Here is a 15,373-nt window from a genome sequence, read left to right on the forward strand (position 1 = left end):
GAAGGGCAGAGAGAACAGAAAAGGACGAGGTCTTCATGGATATTTACAAGTCAGCAGTGACGCAGAGGGAAAAACAATGAAGAAAACTGCTCAAAAAAATAAAGGGAACACTCAAATAACACATCCTAGATCTGAATGAATGAAATATTCTCATTGAATACTTTGTTCTGTACAAAGTTGAATGTGCTGACAACAAAATCACACAAAAATCATCAATGGAAATCAAATTTATTAACCTATGGAGGCCTGGATTTGGAGCCACACACAAAATTAAAGTGAAATGTTCCCTTTATTTTTTTGAGCAGTATATATTGTTTTTAAATAATCACAAATGACATTAAATTGATTCTTTAAGAACAGAGCCATTGTCAGAAGACAGCATTTTGCTGAAAATGTGCTATATAAATAAAATTACCTTGTCTTATGAATTTCAGTTTCATAAGACAATGTTCTTTCAAACAAACCGTATGAAAGAACGTTAACAAATGAGGCTAAATGTAAGCAAAAAATGGTCGTCATTAAGACAACAATAATGAAGAAATGGTAGTCTTTTATATAAGCATCGTCTGCTTCAGGGTTATGAAGCTCTGCTAGCTAGCAGCGTTAGTAGCACTGTGGCAAAATTAGCTAAAGCTAAATTCAAACTTTCATTGAAGTTTCCACGCAGAAACTTTATTAGCTAGAGGTTTTTTAGTCGTAAATTTACTACGGTGATATTACTCATTCACAATACAACCCAGCTAAACATATGAGGCAGCCAGTTCTCAAGTGGACAACACACATGAACCAACATGTTCAATTAGCTACCAAGATAAAGTAGTTAACTTTAAAATGTAATTATTACTAAACATTACAATGTTACAATTACCCTAACAACTAATGTGCATAATTAAAATTTACCAAATTTTAATGGCTAAATATTAAAATTCTCTAGAATTCATTTGAGAATAAATTGTCCATGTTGGGGATGTCCCACGTACTTGCTGACTTTATCGCTTAAATAGTGCCATGATGACATTTTGAAGACGTTCAATTATTTCTTTTCGGCATCTTTTACTTCTTAAAATATCTTTATTAACTTCTAATTAAATATGGGAGTTACCTGAAGCACGAACCCTTCACATCCTTCAGTGCATGCCTCTGTTTGAGCGCTGCTTATGGCTGTATCCGCAGCTCCTGGAAGATGCCCTGAACATTGGAAGAGGGGCGGAGCCTCACTGTCTCCATGGTAACAAAGATGACCTTGACCAGGACGTTAAATCCAATGAACTCAATTACGGCAGCTGAAATTTAATGGCTGCTCAGGCGAAAAGGACATGCGTGTTTTTATGTAAATGAGATAATACACGATACAAACGGAGCTCTGCTCAGGTTGTGCATGTTTTACATGTAATCACAGCTGCTGTAATATTGAGTAGAGAAGAAGAAAAAAGAGGTAATGCTTTTCATCAAGACACAATCAGGATTCAGTTTGAGGTGAAGCCAATGAATCAGCATGATGTGTGTAAAAAGAGCTCATTATGCTGAGTTTACTGCTCCCAGAGGACCATCAGCATCACCATCAGCAACGGTTTTTAAAGGTGTGGCTAGAGATTTAAGCCGCCAATAATCAGGGGGTGGCATATTAAAAAGCAAAAACTGTAATAAAATTCAAGAATACAAGGTTGGGGCACGGGAGTCCAAAAGTGATGCATTGTATGGGACAAAAACAGTGGAATAAATATAAAGAAATAAAATTAAAATAGTAAGAAAAATGCTGCACAAAAGCAATATCCTGATGGTGGTGGCTTCAGAATGCTCTGGGGTTACTTTGCTTCAAATGTGAACATGGCTTTGATTAAAATGGTTTAAAACAACTATTTCAAATCTCTATCACTTTTTGACTTTGAGTAAGCTAAAAAAAATACGGAGGAGGGATTGTATACTTATATTAAAACCCACATGAGAAAATAAACATTTTGGACAAGAACATATAGACTAGATGTGCTCATGGTCTTGTCATTCTGGAGAATTTTTGGAATGGGTTAGTATTTCTAAGTCAAGATGCTAAAAACGGAAGAAAACTGAATGCTAAAACTGAAACAAAAGTTTCACAAATCATTCGTTGAAAGGGTTTGAACAGAATGAATAGTAACTGAGGAGGCAATGAGTTCAAACTCCTAGTTTGTGTGGAAAAATTCATTGCGATTCCAATTTTTCTTTGAAATTGAGAAATCCTTTTCTTTATGATATATATATATTCATTAAAATGCGACACATTTGATTATCAAAATAAAGACAAATACTGTAGCAATAACAAAGACTGATATGGAGGATTTTCTTCTTAAAGTTCTAAATGCTGAACAGAAATGGAAAAAGGTTTCGATTTATTGTTAGTTTGACCATAGTACAGGGGAAATAAATTGCTGCACTACTCTTTCCAGCCACCAGAGGCTGAAGTGGTGAGTCTTTCTCATTAGGACCAAACACCTGAAGAACCATGTTTCACTGTGATTACAACTGCGGGCCTTTTGTTGTTAGTCTCTACCAGCTTTGCACATCTGGACACAAACTCAGTCAGATTAGATGCAGAGTGGCTGTGAACACTAAAACTCTTGCCACAGATTCTCAACTGGATTCATATCCATTTATCCAGGGAGTGGGAGTTGTGTGGAGCAAAATGGATAAATTTTCAAGAGGACAGAAAGGCAACGGTAGCTCAAGTTAACTCCTCGTTATAACCGAGGAATGCAGAATACCATCTCCGAATGAAATAAATAAAGTAAATGAAATAAATAAGAATAAGGGAGGGGACTGCTCAAAAATCTTTAACTCAAGGAGAAAATTGTTAAAATATATTCAACCAAATATGAGTGGGAGTTTTTAGGCTTTAGTTAGAGCCTTGAGCGTACTTCAAAACTCAGAATCTCAACCTAACGTTCTGAGCTTTTCCCGTTGAAGAGAGGTGATAATGAAGCTCTCAATATCACCCAGATACCTTGAAGATTTTTTTTCCAACTTCAACTTGTGCTCTGCAGTAAACCTCCTTGCCTGTTCTATTTCTGTCCCAGGTCTGCTCAGGACCTTTTGGCAGCGCCAGCAGTCGACCCTGGACGTTGGCAGCAAAACAAACTCAACACCACTTCATGAGTTTTCAGCACTGCCAAGAACCCAGAGAGCAGAAACAGCAAGCGGTGGGTTACATCCCAGAACAGAAAGACAGAATGAACTCTTGGCAAAGTGCGTCCTTAAAGATTTAGTCTGTTTTGGTTTCCAAATGATGATCTCATTTATTAAGGGGCGAAAAAACCCTATTACGGAACTCCATAATCTAAAAGCTGTTTGTGACACCTTTGGTGGCTACAACTGCTCTTTCCTTTTACTTCAGAGGAATTGTGGTCTGTTATCCTTTATACAATGATTTTATTTGAAATGCATTGGTTGGTTTTTGAACATGAACAGCCCGTTTAAAGTTATTCTACAACATCCTAATCAGATTTAATTCCAGACTCCAAAATCTCCATTTGCCACTCAGAGATGGACTTACTAGTGCGCTTTGGATGATTGCCCTGTTTCCTGACCCAAACGCCCTTGAGCTGAAGGGCACACCACAAACTGATGGCTGTGAAATATACACATACCCTCATGACTTACAGTTGTAATTGCAACAAAAGCTGCTTCTAAAAACTTTTTAACTCAGACAGGAAAAATACAAATGCACACCACACTTTTCAGAATTTTATTGGTAAAAAAAAAAAAAAATCTCTTTCACTTTACAATTATGCACCACTTTTGGTTGGTCAATCACATAGAACCCAATAAATACAATGATGATCGTGGTTATAATGTAAAAAAAAAAAAAAAAAAAAGACAGAAAAAGGTAATGAATTATTTTGTAAGGCACTGTACAAAGATTTTATTTTCATTGTTCATTTTCAGGCTACGTCTTTCATTCTATATATATTTGCTTCTATACATTTTAATATAAACATTTTAATGTTTATATTTATTAATTTACGACATTATTTTCTTGTAAAGACTTTTGTGTTGTCTTTCAAATCACATCCGATTATTTCTTACAAATAAACATTTTTCCATACAAGATTTAAGCTCTCTGAGTTCTACCATTGTATTGTTTAGTTTATCTGTTACAACTGAGAAAATGACAGCGTCTGCATATAAAGAGCAAACAAAGAACAAGCCCTTAGTAGTGTATCCACATGAGAACAAAATACAGCCCTTTAACTTTTAAAACATCTGCTAATCACAACTTTAAAGAAAAAAAAGAACATATTTAGAGTCATTAGCCAAATTGATCATTTCAGTTTCTACCCAAAATCTGACTGTTGGGGAAGTAGGTCAAATGATACAAAGCTTATTAATAACACGGGGTTTCTGCAGGTTTCACCAACTCAAATGTAAGACTTTTAAAGACATTTTTTAAACTATTATGAATAGAACATAAGACTTGATCCAAGACTGAAATGTTCAAAATTAAATCACAAATAAATAAACAATATCGGTTAGGAACGGAAGTGAGCCAGTGGCTAAGATGAACATCGTCCAGATAAATTAGCACTTCCCCATGATAGATGCTTAAAACCTAGACAGTTCCTGGCTAGCGAGCCCCCTTGCTCGCTAGCCAGGTGCTACAGCTAGCTAGCTAGCAAGGTAGTAGCTAGCAAAGGTATATTAGCAGCTAGCCTGAGTCACGCAATGAAAATGTCTACAAGACTCAGTTTTACACAACAATAAAGTCCTGGCAGAAAAAAATAAAGTCCATGGTATATATGAGATAAATTGTTTTGCCACCACAAAATTTAAGATGTGATGAATGTATTTCATCACAGTTTATTGTTTTTCAATAAATGTAAGAAAATTTTGAGGCCTTAATTTTAGACACATCAATTTAAGGGTGTTTAAAGGTGCGGAGACACCTTTTGGTAATCTTCTCATTAATTGAGATTAGGTGTCTCCATTCTTTTAGTGTAATCTTAACATTTAAGAAGGTCTCCGCATTATTATGATCGATGAGCTAAACAGGTAAAATGTTCCAATTCGTTTTTGTTCTGAGCACTGGCCAACTTTCTGATCCGTCTCAAAATGTAAGACTTTTAAAGACATTTTTTAAAGCAGCATCGGTTTGTTAGCACCTTCACATCTTAGTTTGCAGAATGCATTCCTCTGAGCCGTCCTGGGGAAGGCCGGTGGTGTACAGGTACGACACGGTCCCAGCCTGGATCTGGAACGTCTGCCCCTGGATGTGGTGGCTGGAGATCTGCTCGCTGGTCTGGCTGATGGAGATCGGCTGGCTGACCTGGCTGCTGATGTGGATGGCCTGGCTGTGAACCTGCGAGCTCTCCTGCGCCACGGCCAGCTGCTGTTGCTGCTGCATCACCTGGAGGGGCCGCGCTATCTGCAGAGGATGCGGCGGGCCGTGGTGGGCCTGCAGCTGGTCCATGGCTTCTTTAGTCAGGGTGATGACGTGCATCTGCTCCGGCTGGTGGCTCTCCAACATGCCGATGGAGTGGACCTGTGGAGCGTGGGCCGCGGCGTCTCCCTGAGCGACCAGCGCCAGGTTCTGGATCGGCCCCGCCGGCTGGGCCAGGAGGGTGACCCTGGAGTGGGCCGACTGCGTCGTCTCTCCGTCAGCGGCGACCAGGCTGATCTCCTGATCCTGACCCGGAACAAAGTTGATGTTGTTCACCCCGCCAGCCACCACCAGCTGGATCTCCTGCTCAGAGCTGAGCGCCGGCTGGTACGGCTGCAGATGGAGGACGTTGCGCGGCTCCTCTGGCGGCGCGGCTGGCGAGGCCTCGGTCGCTGTGGCGGCGGGTCTCTCCTTGTTGTGAGACTTTGTGTGCGTTTTCAGGTTGTCTGGCCGGGTAAAGGACAGGCCACAGAAGGAGCAGGTGAAGGGTTTCTTCCCAGAGTGGGAGGCGATGTGGCGCCGCCTGGCGCTGGGGTCTGAGAAAGACTTCTCACAGATGCTACATTTATACGGCTTCTCACCTCTGAACAGGAACGTAACAGAAAGGCTTTAATCAACATGAAGCACTGATTGTTTATGACAACATTACGGCTGGTGTAATATTAGAGGTAGGTGATATGAACTAAAAGTTTTATCACAATATTTTACAGTACGACTCTGATAATGATAAAAGTGATGATAAGAACTATTAATTAGGTTTTTTGGTAACATTTTATTTTGAAGGGGTGACATGAACATAAAGGAGGCTTCATGAATGTTTATGTATGTTGTCATGAAAGGTGATTTGGTAAATAATGACACTTTTAACGCAAAGTCTCATTAAAAGTTGGATTAAAAGTCCTTTAAAAGTGTCATTATTTACCGAGTGACACTTCATAACAACAGTCATAAACATGAAGCCTCCTTCATGTTTATGACTATTCATACGATTTATTCTTTTATTTATCTATTTTATTTATCTATTATCACTGAGGGTACCACAGCAATTTCTTTATGTTCTAGAAACATAACGACAAATAAAAAGTCTTATCTCTTGTATCAGATTTTTTACATTATCCTGATATAAAAACCCTTTCTACATCATTTCTACACTAAACCATAGAGGTAGCAGATGAACAGAACAATGCAGCTGAACAGTCGGGGCAAACAGGAGTTGTCACAGTCTGTGTTAATATAACTGGAGAGTGTAATCGTTGGATATCTGTGTATAGATAGTCAATGAATCAGTAGCAGCTTCCATCCCTCACCTGTGAATCATGATGTGTGTCTGCAGCGTGCTCTTGGCTGTGAAACATTTGCCACAGATTTCACAAGTGAAAGGCTTCTCACCTGTGGAAAACAAAGTTTCCGCACTCTGTGAAAACGTCGCTTGGTTTCTGGGCAGAAAGATGAAGAAATCGTTTGGAGTTTTTTTTTTTTTTTACCTGTGTGAGTTCTAAGGTGCTTCTTCAGCTGAGCTGCATCCATAAACTTGTGATGACACAGATCACATTCTGGTAACGATTTACCTTCAGATTAAAAATAAGGAGAAAATATAAAGTGATGTGAAAAGTAATAACACCAAGCATGAGGGTGCTTAGCAGGGGTTTTCTTACCTGTGTGAACTCTGTAGTGGCTTTTCAGTTGTTTCTTTTGAGTGAAGGTCTTTTCACATTTATCACAGTCGTAGGATTTCTCCCCTGTGGAAACAAGAAAATTGTTTAAAATGGGGAACAAAATGCCAACACTTTTATTGAACAAACAGTGGAGAAGATAGTAAAACTAATAATTTCAACAATAAGGACAGTTTTAAGGGTTTTTTTTTTTTAAAAAAAACATAAATTGGAATTTATTTCAATAAATCAAATTAAGATATTTATCATGATAAATGATAAACACTAAATGCCCACCCCGAGATGCAACTATTACAAAGTGGAAGTTGTTTTATATTTTTAAAAACCTTACTTTCAGAGTGTAGTTAACAGAAAACCATAAGGCTCGTAGTTTTTATAATGAGCTGAAACTCAGATGAAGCAGGAGCAAAGCGCTGTGGGTCTACCTTCGTGGAGGTTCATGTGCTCCTGCAGGGAGTGTTTGGTGGAAAGCGCTTTTGAGCAGATGCTGCAAACGAACGGCTTCTCCCCCGTGTGAATGCGTTGGTGAGCCAGCAAGGTGTGCTTCTGAGTGAAGCTCCTCCCACAGACGGAGCAGTGGAATGGTTTCTCTCCTGGATGGGGAGCGGGATGGGACAAAAACAGGAGAAAGTTCAGTGGGAGGAAACGTCAGGACTGTTGGTCACAGACTTGCTGAATGGAATCTGTAACGACCGGTGTGAGTTCTTTGGTGGATCTTTAAAAACAGATGGTGCTTGAAGACTTTCCCGCAGTCGTCGCATCGCGCCTCGGTGTTGGGGTACTTCCTCATGTAGCCCCTCCCCCCCAGCTCTTTGCTTCCTGTTCCGTCACCGCTGATCCTGTAGCCCTTGTATTTAACCGGCGTCCTTATCTTGCGTTTGCTTTGACGCCTCTGGCCAGGTCCGGTGTTGTGGTCTTCGGCAGGGTCACCCTCTGCAGCCTGGACATCTTCTGAGCCGTCACGGAGTCCACCTGCGCTTTTCTTGGGCCGCCCTCGTTTGCGTTTCGACGGGTCCGCTGCCTCGGTTCTGTCTGGCGTATTCTCGTCCTTCGTGCCTGTGCAGTCTGTGAGTTCAGTGAGGACATGGACGAGCTCGCTGACCTTTACCCTCTGAGCTGTGGCCAGGAGCTGCTCCGTGGAGCTCTCCTCCACACACACCTGGGCGCTGTAGATGAACTCCAGCACCGCGCTGAACGTCTTCGCTGCCATGCCGTCCAGCCTGTAGGTGGACCGCGGGACCGGCTGCTCTGCGGTGAACATGAGGGAGAAGTACTCGCTGCTGGCTGCCAGCAGAGCCTTGTGAGCCTTGAAGTGCACGTCCTCCACCACTAGAGTTATGTCGCAAAGCAGGTCTTTCTTCCGTAGCTTGTCGAATTTGCTCAGAATACTCTGCTGATGTTCGTCAGAGCGCAGGGGGATGATGGAGGACGACGGAGCCGTTTCTTTCAGAGACATCTTCTCCCTCAGAAGAAACTCGTTTAGCAAACAATCCTGTAGAACAATGGAGAATATTAGTAACATATCTAATAGCGTGCGTCTTCCTTTGTTACTCTTGTAAAGTAAAATTTACTTTACAAGAGTATTTTCACTACATTGTATTTTTTACTTGAGTAAGTTTACTATGAAGCTGTTTTTACTTGAGTTTTCTAGATACTCTACCTATGAATGAAGAACAAGCTTCCTTTAACCAAAAATTCACCAAACAAATGTTTTTGTTAAAATTTCATATTAAAGGAAATTGATTTGGAAAAAAATAATCTGCTTGATTTATCTTTTGTTACTTTCTAATTATGTTATTTACATAACTTATTTTTTTTATCTTTAAAATACCATAAAATACACATAACTATATTTTGGTCTGTCTGATGATGTAATGTTTAAATACTTAATGTTTGATGTTTTGCTCAATTATGAACAGCCTTTTTGCCAAATAAGTTATTACTTTTACTTGAGTAATTTTTTGAATAGCTACTTTGTTACCTTTACTTAAGTAAAATATGTTAAAGTAATGCTATTCTCACTTTAGTATTACTTCAGGCTACTCTACCCACCTGTGTAAAAACATTCTTTAACAGCAAAGAATCTGTCCTTTTTCTAACACTTCAGATATAAATGTTCAATTTTATAATGTTCAAACATTTTAATAAGTCAACTTATAAGTTTTCTTGCAGTTCAGCTTATCTACATGTGAGACAACGCGTTCTCCAGTTTTCTACATGAAGCACTTTGCTTTAAATGTCATAAATCTTGATGTCCAGTGTTAAAGAATCATGCTTTCCCCCCCTTCATTTTAACATTTTTACTTTCTTTAGCTGTGTTTTCATATTTTAGTCAAACGTGTTTTCAGGTTTGATCAAACTGCAGGCTTCTTGACAGGCAGAAGAAGAAAAAAAGTAGTGTCAGCACATTTATCATAAATTATACGCAGATAATCAACACAAGATGTTAACGACCTCAGATCTGTTAGGTTATTTTAATATTCAAAACAGGATTTAGAAAATATTGAGAAAATTGCTCTGAAGTAGCCTCTGAGCTCTGTTGCCATGGTGATTTAACTAGCTTCAAATTTTCTCCTTCACCATACAGAAATTATCCTTGTTTCAGACCAACTTCTCTCAGTAGTAGACTCCTCTGAGGTTGGAACAACAAAGCCGAACTGATACATTTAGTCATTGCTTGGTTTCAATGCGTTTTGTATTATATTAGCAGCGTTCATATGGTGTATTAAATGTTTAAGAGATGAATTGAAGCCTTGACAGTTAGCAGTCAAGCTAGCCTTTTCAACCAATGCATCCCAGGCTGACACGAATGAAGCCGCAACTAATGTGTTAGCTAACACATAGCTAACCAGCTAACATAGCTAACACATAGCTAACCAGCTGCTATAATGCCATCTATCGACTATAGATGGCATTATAGCAGCCATCTATAATGTATGGCTGCTAGCAACGCTTCATTCAGCAGGCTTCTGAGAGCAGCAATGTAACCAAAACTAGTGAGCTTTAAGGACCTTACCTTCGTTGAACTGAGTGTGTCAAAGCGACTCGTTTATCGCGAGATGTAACGCGTGATCTGCAGTGCGCTGATCTACACATGCTCAGGATTGGCTTCGCACAAACGCTATGAATGGACAACAAAACGATGCATGACTTGTAGATCAACAGTAACGTTTGTCCGCAGCCTTAACTACAAACCAATGTATATGTTGGGCATAACCGCCTTTAGGACCTGTACGTTCGCGATTCCCGACCAAAGGACGGTCATTGGAAGATGGGAAAGTCTGCTGAAGTTTGCCTCGGATTCGCAGCTTCCGAGTCCATAAAAAAATAAAATAAAATTAAATTAAATAAATAAATAAATAAAATTAAAAAAGCTTGAATTATTATTTTTTCAAAACAGAGATCAAATATTTTTTACATTTGTTAATTAAGAATAACATTTTATTTGACTTGTAAAAGCCAAGTGATTTAAGTTACCTTTGTGTAATGCAGAGGCTCCCAAACTGTGGGGCGCGCCCCCTAGGGGGGGCGCAGTGTCATTGCAGGGGGGGCGCAGGAAGCCATGAAAAAAACAAAAAAACATGAACACTGTATGCGCTGGGTTTTTACCTTAGAATGGCCAACTCTCTGTTATTCCTATGTCAATTTGATACAGTAGGGGCTTCCACACTTCCCATATTTGTGTCCTCTGTCACTTTTATCAGCAGTTAAAACTGTTTAATCCGTTGTTAACATGTTGTAACCTGTTTTTCCGAGCCGCCTTTAAACGCAACATGAGCGCTACGACGCTTGCGCTGGGTTACACCTGTGAAGGAGACCTGCTGCTGCTGGGCGGAGCTACGTAGGTTTGTGTTAGAATCACGGCAGCAAACCAGAAAAACGCAAAGAACTTTTCACAGTTTTTCCCTCCAAACTAACCGACTGAGTTGAGTACAGCTGTTGGATGCAGGTAATGTTAGCTAAAAGATGACTAGCTAATATCAATGCAGAACCTTAAGCTTGTAGGCTACCGATGTTGGTGTCTTTTCAGCTACGTACATTCATTTTGCCCCCAAAAAAGTCGATGCCCCCTCCCGCCCCGTGTCGTTTCAACCAGACAGCCATCTGTAATACATAGGGGGTGGGGGTGGGGGGCGCAGAAAATGTTGGGAAACCACTGGGGGGGGGGCGCAGAAGAAAAAGTTTGGGAACCACTGGTGTAATGTATGTTAAATGCTTTTATTTTGGTTAATTTCTTTTGAAAGTAGCTATGGTAACAGAATACAAGTGTACGTGAAAAGGTTAACAGCATTACAGAAAAAGTCTGAAACACAACTCAATTTTAGCTTCAATCAATAAGGAACAAGATGAGTAACTGTGATTGAAGTATTGTTTATGGAAAAATCTGTGATTGGTGTTTATGGAAATAATTTATGAAATAGGCTATGCATAAAAACGGATGGTGAAAATGATCGTAATTATTGTTACTTGTTCTTGCTCAGCTCTTGCTGATTCATGAGATTTATTAAATCATTAATTTATTAAATCATAATTTAGACATCTGACCATACTGACTGGATGCTCTGAATGTTAAATTAGGGATTGGCAAGTTTATAAAAGTGCAAATAATTTTCATTGTTTGATCATTGTGATAGAATTTGAAGCTACGAGTTTAATCTGTTTGTGTGTGTGTGTGTGTGTGTGTGTGTGTGTGTGTGTGTGTGTGTGTTTGGGCTGTTTTTCACAAGTACATCTCTTCTTCCCCAATCACCAGTCTTACAATTGAACAAACTACTACTTTTCAATTCGTTCATCTATTTTTGAACCTCTTTTAGTGACATTTTGTACGGTTTTGTTTTACAAATAGAATAAATTAAACATAACCTGCTCGGCCCTGCTGGCTCTCGTCCAGATTGAATGAAGCGGAATAGCCCTTTTCAAAAATCAGACGCTGTGAATCGGAGGCCAACTTCAGCGTTGTAGAACGTGGATAAATACTAATGTATATCAAAGCTTGTCTGTGGATCGTTTTCTCTCCCTTCGGTGTTGGGTATCGTTCTGAAAAACATATTTCTCCCGTCGTGGAAGCATTTTTGTGCTTAATGTGTCAGCACAGTAGATGTATGCCGGCAGGTGTCGGTTTATAAATATGACATACTGCCTTTCAATGGCCGCGCTGTCGATGATTATCGCGTTATCACGGCGAAAGTTGCTTACAGAGACGTTTTGGTTGTTGGTTCTTTAATGGGATCTGTTACACCGCAAGTTGAGGATTAACTTGGGCCGATAAAAAGAAAGAAAAAAAAAATCAAAGTGTGTTTCAGCACACCGGGACGTCTCTGGTGCCTGCGGCCGTGAGAGATGACGGGAGTCCAGGTGGTCGTGTTGGGGGCCGGGGTGGTCGGGCTCTCCACCGCCGTCTGCATCGCGGAGTCGCTGCCTGTCTGCTCGGTCACGCTGCTGGCGGAGAAGTTCAGCCCGGACACCACCAGCGATGGAGCTGCCGGGATCGTGTTTGCGGCTCCATTTCCAGGTGCGAGTTGACTTCAACTTTTACCACATTGCAAGGGGGAATAGGAGCAAAGTTGTTCGTTTTACTTTAAAGTGGAAGAAAAATTATATTTTATGATATAAGATAATTTTCCTTCCGCTGTCGCATGGTGAATTTTGATGTGCCATGTTAAAATGTGTAAAAGCTGAAACTGATGATTTTACTGCACCTCTCTCCCTCTCAGATATTCCTCTGGAAAGACAACGCCGCTGGTTCAAGGACAGCTTTGATCACCTGCTGGCTATCGCACAATCCCAGCACTCTCCAGATGCCGGCGTAATACTCAGCTCTGGGTACCATTATATAGATCATAACAGAAAAAAAAAATCACCATTTTTCATTCATTCATTTTTTTTGCTTTTGTTTCTTTCACAGCTGGCAGATTTTTAAGGAGGTCCCAGCCACCAAGGAGCCGTACTGGTCCGACTTAGTGATTGGCTTCAGAGTCATGACCGACCGTGAACTGAAACGTTTCCCAGACCACAAGTTTGGACAAGCATTCACTACTGTAAAATGTGAATGCTCCAGCTACCTTCCCTGGCTCGAGGAAAGGTTTGTCCTCTCTATTTAACTGATTTAAAGGGGATCTTTAAATCCACATTTTACACATTATTGTGTTTGTATTTCCTTTTAATTCATGTAAAGCACTTTGAATTGCCTTGTTGCTGAAAATGTGCTATATAAATAAAATTACCTTACCTTACATTATTGTACATATATTTGGCTTTCTACTGCTTCTAAAAACAGCACGAAAAACCATAACTGTTTTTGGCAACAAGCTAAAGTTTTTTGGTGCCTGGAAAATGGGCCATTTCAAAAACCTTCCAAGTGTAACATCACAAATCAGCAGGCGTTGTGCCTCACCTAGCAACCCCAGCCCGTTGCCTAGTAACCCTAGCTGAGCTCCAGCACATTCAGTCAGCTAGTTTTGCTGCTGTAAGCTCTGTACATTGGCTGCTGGAAATGAAGTGTTTTGTTGACTTGCCATCTAGAAACCACTTGCTGGATTCTAGTTGGATATGCAGGAGGTGCCACTTTTGCTTTTCAAAGATGTATGGTTTGGAGCTCTGCCCACATCAATACTGAGCACTTCCAATCCAGAACCTGCAGCAGAGTGAATAACATTCCTCATTCCCCTCATTACCATCCCATAATGTTTGCTTTGTCTATGTTTCGCTATATTGTTACCTAAAATATTACTACTACTGTTAATAAAGATGTAGGTTTGTTTAACTGCTCATCTGTTGCAGCCATTTTCATGTGCGAGTGTAAACATTGAGTTGGGGGCGTGGCCAGCAGGAGATTATTTGGATTTCAAGTGACAGGAGGCCCTAAAACAGCTCAATCTGAAGGAGATTTAAACAGGCAGAACTAACCAGACTAAAATCTCATTATCTAAAAATTATTTTGTGCAAAAAAAAAAAAAAAAAGGAACAAACATTTTCTGTATAGATCTACGGTAAAGTGTTCAAGGAACAGGTCACCTTTAAAATCTTACAGACTTGCTATAACGTAAGCTTTATGAAGTATTGTTTGTTTTTCCTACAGGTTTAGAAAAGCAGGAGGCCGGATGGAGCAGAGGAGAGTCAGCAGCCTCCAGGAGTTGGGCGACAGTTTTGACCTCGTCGTCAACTGCTCCGGTCTCGGCTCCAAAACGCTGGTGGGAGACGCAGGCGTGTACCCAGTCAGGGGCCAGGTCCTCCAGGTGGAGGCCCCCTGGTTGACGCACTTCATCAGGGACGGGGACGGGAAGACCTACATCTACCCTGGCGTCCACAGCGTCACCATAGGCGGGACGAGACAGGAGGGAGACTGGCGCCTCCATGTGGACGAAGGAGACAGCGCCAGCATCCTGGAGCGCTGCGGCAGGCTGGAGCCGTCCCTGAAGAAAGCGAAGGTTCTGGGCGAGTGGGTCGGGTTGAGGCCGAGCAGGAGGAACCCCAGGGTGGAGAGGGAGAGGGTGCTCCTGCCGGGCCGCACAGGCATGCCGGTCGTTCACAACTATGGCCACGGGGGCTGGGGGGTCACCATCGCCTGGGGTACGGCTTTGGACGCCCTGGGGCTGGTCAGACAGTGCCTGAAAGAAATGCCTCGGGCCAAGCTGTAGGCTAAACTAGTATGGCACTAAAACACATCTTTACTAGAGACAGAACATCCTGGTTTATCACCACATAATATCCACATACATAAAAAAAAAAAAATATTCGGAAATATTTCCATTTGCAAAGAAGCGTAGGATCATCAGCCATCTCTCATTAAGGTACCTGACTAACCAGCTTTTTAAAAAAATATAAAGTTAAGAACAGTGAAAGGGTACAACATTCTGTGCAATAACAAGAAATACTTTTTCCTTCCACTAAACCATCACTGACCTTTTGCCAAACTGTCGACTCACCTTGATTATGTGGGCCTTTGTCACATTATTATTGTATTAAAAATACTTAAAAAAAAAAAAAGATTTTATGTAAGATTCTAATTTAAAAATATAAAAATGAATGAAAATTAATGCTTGAAACATCTGTAATGAATACGTGCCATTTATCAGTTTATCATTTTTGATAATGTACTAATTTACTGGGAAATCAAAAGAATAATTAAATATAACTTTGTTAAACTGTAGCAAAATGAATAATTCTTGCTTTTCTGTTTCCAATAAAAGCATTTAGATTCTGTCACATGTTTTTGTTCCAATCTTCCATATTAATGACACTTTTCATGGCTATTCTATGAAATTCTCATACCGGCTTATTTAGCTGTAAA

General features: G+C 40.4%; 2 protein-coding genes across 4 annotated transcripts; one reads left to right on the forward strand and one right to left on the reverse strand.

Moving 5' to 3' along the window:
* Positions 1-3,704: 3,704 nt before the first annotated feature.
* zbtb24 (zinc finger and BTB domain containing 24) lies at positions 3,705-10,763 on the reverse strand. Its single transcript, XM_014972650.2, has 7 exons — positions 10,100-10,763; positions 7,777-8,575; positions 7,509-7,676; positions 7,066-7,149; positions 6,895-6,978; positions 6,718-6,799; positions 3,705-5,993 (listed from the first exon to the last, which is right to left on the reverse strand). Exons 2-7 carry the CDS (start codon positions 8,537-8,539, stop codon positions 5,135-5,137), a joined length of 2,040 nt encoding a protein of 679 aa, XP_014828136.2. The 5' UTR covers positions 8,540-8,575; positions 10,100-10,763; the 3' UTR covers positions 3,705-5,134.
* A 120-nt stretch (positions 10,764-10,883) lies between these two features.
* Positions 10,884-15,285, forward strand: ddo (D-aspartate oxidase). Of its 3 annotated transcripts, none has more exons than XM_088002587.1 (5): positions 10,884-11,032; positions 12,387-12,595; positions 12,798-12,906; positions 12,989-13,165; positions 14,162-15,285. In XM_088002587.1, exons 2-5 carry the CDS (start codon positions 12,424-12,426, stop codon positions 14,718-14,720), a joined length of 1,017 nt encoding a protein of 338 aa, XP_087858713.1. In that variant the 5' UTR covers positions 10,884-11,032; positions 12,387-12,423; the 3' UTR covers positions 14,721-15,285. The 3 variants fall into 3 exon arrangements, with proteins under 3 accessions (XP_087858713.1, XP_087858715.1, XP_087858714.1); XM_088002589.1 differs by having other exon boundaries at positions 10,901-11,032; positions 12,377-12,595; XM_088002588.1 differs by lacking the exon at positions 10,884-11,032 and having other exon boundaries at positions 11,235-12,595.
* Positions 15,286-15,373: the final 88 nt, after the last annotated feature.

This window comes from Poecilia mexicana, unplaced genomic scaffold (genome assembly GCF_051168715.1).
Source record: "Poecilia mexicana isolate PSO_F unplaced genomic scaffold, ASM5116871v1 scaffold_22, whole genome shotgun sequence".
In the NCBI taxonomy this organism is placed as follows: Eukaryota; Metazoa; Chordata; class Actinopteri; order Cyprinodontiformes; family Poeciliidae; genus Poecilia; species Poecilia mexicana.

Bases quoted from the DNA above. Each gene is read 5' to 3' on its own strand.
- zbtb24 (XM_014972650.2), bottom strand. From the start codon at position 8,539: ATGTCTCTGAAAGAAACGGCTCCGTCGTCCTCCATCATCCCCCTGCGC. The intron at 7,150-7,508 runs GTAGACCCACAG...TTGTTTCCACAG, and splicing joins GCACATGAACCTCCACGAAG to GGGAGAAATCCTACGACTGT. The intron at 5,994-6,717 runs GTGAGGGATGGA...GTTCCTGTTCAG, and splicing joins ACACACATCATGATTCACAG to AGGTGAGAAGCCGTATAAAT.
- ddo (XM_088002587.1), top strand. From the start codon at position 12,424: ATGACGGGAGTCCAGGTGGTCGTGTTGGGGGCCGGGGTGGTCGGGCTC. The intron at 12,907-12,988 runs GTACCATTATAT...TTTCTTTCACAG, and splicing joins GGCGTAATACTCAGCTCTGG to CTGGCAGATTTTTAAGGAGG. The intron at 13,166-14,161 runs GTTTGTCCTCTC...TTTTTCCTACAG, and splicing joins CTTCCCTGGCTCGAGGAAAG to GTTTAGAAAAGCAGGAGGCC.